Here is a 2,997-nt window from a genome sequence, read left to right as displayed (position 1 = left end):
TTTTTTTAATAAAATTATAGTATTATTATTATAGTGTATAGCTTAAAATATTCATATTAATTATAATAGATAGGTAATAAAGGTTTTAAATATAAAAATAATAGAGTAATCCATAGTTTTGAAATATTTATGTATAGTTATGTTTATTTAAATTTAACTGTCAAAAAAGTTCAGACTGTTCAAACTTATTTTAAGAAAAATAGTAAGCTAAATTTGAAATTGTATTCTTCTGTTTTTCATGCTTGCAAACACTTCAAGGACAGCAGTTGGATCTTTTAATAATTTATCTGATTTTTCAAAATCAATTGATAAAAGTGTAAGGCTACTTAATCGTGAACTCTTCATAGTCGATCTTAAATATGTCTTAACACGGCGCATGGTGGAAAAACTGCGTTCTGCACTAGCTGAAGACACAGGAATGGCCATAACCAATTCAATTATTTTTTTTACATGGTCAAAAGTCTCACCGTAGTTGCTTATTTGTTGATGTAGGTCAGATAATGTTAAATTATCCAAAAATAAAGATTTTCCAATCAGACACTGGTTCTTCAATACTTCTATAAAGTCATTAGTTGTATATGGTTGATACATATTACCTAATTTAACTAACAAATCTGAATTTAGAAATTCACTTGATTTGGGGTCACTTGCATGGATATAATTCAATATTTCATTGTTTTGGGTAAATCTATAAATCATTTCATTATTCATATTATCTAAAATCTGGAAAAAGACTCTTTTAAATTCATTTTCTGTATCTTTAGAGGACATGTTTTGTTTTTCTTTTCTACTAGTACTAGCACCAAGTGTTGAATAAGTTAAATAGTTATCCAGTGTTGATGAAATTCTTAGTTCTCTTGTTGGACTTAGTGTATCGTTAGGTTCAATATTCGAAGTCTGAAATACACTTACTGCTTCATTGTAAATATTGATGAATATTTTTTCTGACCTTAAATTGATCAATTGTTCCATAGTGGATTTGATCAATTTTGCACAACGGCTATAGTCAAGTGTTGTTGTCTGTAAGTTTAATGATAGAATATTTACTAAAGATAAAATATAATCCAAACAAAAAAGTAACACAATAGTTTTTAAAGAATTCATTTGAATTAGTAAACCCTTAGCTTCAGCAGCTTCCTTATATTTTGAACTTTCAGTGCACTCTTTTAATGCTGTTAATACTAATGTAAAGTTGTTTTTAAAGTAACGAATACTTTTAAATTTTGATACCCAACGTGTGTCACAGTGCATGGGGACTTTCGACCCAGTTTTATCAAAAAATACTTGATACCTTAGTGTTGATGATGACTGAAATGCATAAACTGCTTCCAAGAGACCTATAGTATCATGTACTTCTTCTACCTTTCTTGAAACGTCAACTAAAACTAAATTCAATTTATGTGCATGGCAATGTATATATGGACACAAATTTCCTGACATATCTTTAATTTTTTTTTGAACTCCGTTGAACTGACCAGACATAACTGATGCTCCATCATAAGACTGACTTACACAGTTACTCAAATCTAGTCCAAAATTATTCAAAAATAATTTAATATTACAGCTTAGGGCATTAGCATTTAATTCTTTGAGTTCAACAAATCCTAAAAACCTTTCCTTTACCACTGAATTATGTACATACCGAATACAAATACTCATTTGCTCTAACTTTGCATCGTCTCTAGCTTCGTCAACAATTAAGCTGAATATTTTACTACCTTCTTGTACTTCTTTTAAAATAGACTGAGCAATCACTGTTGAAGCTGCACTTATCATATCATTCTGAATTATTTTACTAGTGTATTTTGCATTCTTTGGTAACGCTTCATAAGCTGAACAATATGTTTGACTTTCAATACATAATAGCTTTACAAGCTCTACAAAATTTCCTTTGTTTTCTGTTGCAATATCATTATTCACAATTTCAGAGATTTCAGTTGTTTCAGAATGTCCTCGCAAACCAATATCTTGCCTAGCACAATATATGGCACACCTTATTAAACTTTTTAACATTGTCCTATTTTTTGCAACTTCAACTCTTATTTGTGAGTCAATCATAGTTGTAACACTGCCTTGTATTTTAGAATTACACCACCCTTTATATTTAGCCAATGCTAATTTGTGTGTGTCACATTTATCATGTACTTTAGCCATACTGCCTATATGTTTCCAGTCTGAATAACCATGAATTGTTAGATTACCAGCATTAGGATTACAATGTTGACTTGGTGTTAAAGAATGTCTACAATAATAACAAAAAATTTGATCAAATTTTATTGAGTACTCAATCCATGGATTCTGTTTATACCAAGTACTATTAAAGGACCGTTTACTTTTACTTATGGATTTGTAAGGATAAACAATATTTGGTTGTACAGGAGGTTGATCATAGTTTAAACTTAAGTCTAATATTTTTAAAGGTTTTACCAATTGTCTGGTCGGTTCTGGGTTAAAAGCAATACTACTATTTACACTGGTGTTTTCACTAGCTGTAGATTCATTTGTATGGATTGATGGAGATTTTGGTTTGTCTCCTTCAATTGTTTTTTCGGCCTTATGTTTGGAAAAATTATTTAAAAATCTCTTCATTATATTAAATTAATAGAAACAACGAAAATGCACAATGAGAAAAAAACAATACAATAGTCATATTATATCTACACAATATGTAATAATTTGTTATCACGTTATGCTTTTATGAAGATAGCTACCGTTCCGAACGTCTGGTGTCGTTCTCTCCCGCCAATTATGAACTAAGATAGTACTATCAACGCTAAAACAGCTGCAAGCTCTAGCAGCGACATTATCACATAGATAATATATTAGTAAGTTCGTCATCAATGTAATGATTATAATATAATTGTAAACTATCATTATAATTTATCAAATAATGAAATATCTTATTTTTGTATAAAAATAACATTTTTTAAATAATGGGCACCAGAAATTTTGGTATGGGCAGCTGCCCACCCTGCCCATACGCTAGAACCGCCACTG

At 29.8% G+C, this 2,997-nt stretch overlaps 1 protein-coding gene across 1 annotated transcript; it reads right to left on the bottom strand.

Annotated features, from left to right (window-relative positions):
- Nucleotides 1-207: 207 nt before the first annotated feature.
- Nucleotides 208-2,804, bottom strand: LOC111031728 (zinc finger MYM-type protein 1-like). Its single transcript, XM_022311794.1, has 3 exons — nucleotides 2,766-2,804; nucleotides 1,119-2,553; nucleotides 208-1,046 (listed from the first exon to the last, which is right to left on the bottom strand). The coding sequence occupies exons 1-3, from the start codon at nucleotides 2,802-2,804 to the stop codon at nucleotides 208-210; spliced, it is 2,313 nt and encodes a 770-aa protein (XP_022167486.1).
- Between the last annotated feature and the right edge of the window lie 193 nt (nucleotides 2,805-2,997).

Source organism: Myzus persicae, unplaced genomic scaffold, assembly GCF_001856785.1.
Source record: "Myzus persicae strain clone G006 unplaced genomic scaffold, MPER_G0061.0, whole genome shotgun sequence".
Taxonomy (NCBI): domain Eukaryota; kingdom Metazoa; phylum Arthropoda; class Insecta; order Hemiptera; family Aphididae; genus Myzus; species Myzus persicae.
Note: the sequence above shows the minus strand (reverse complement) of the source record. Positions and strands in the feature narration are given on the sequence as shown.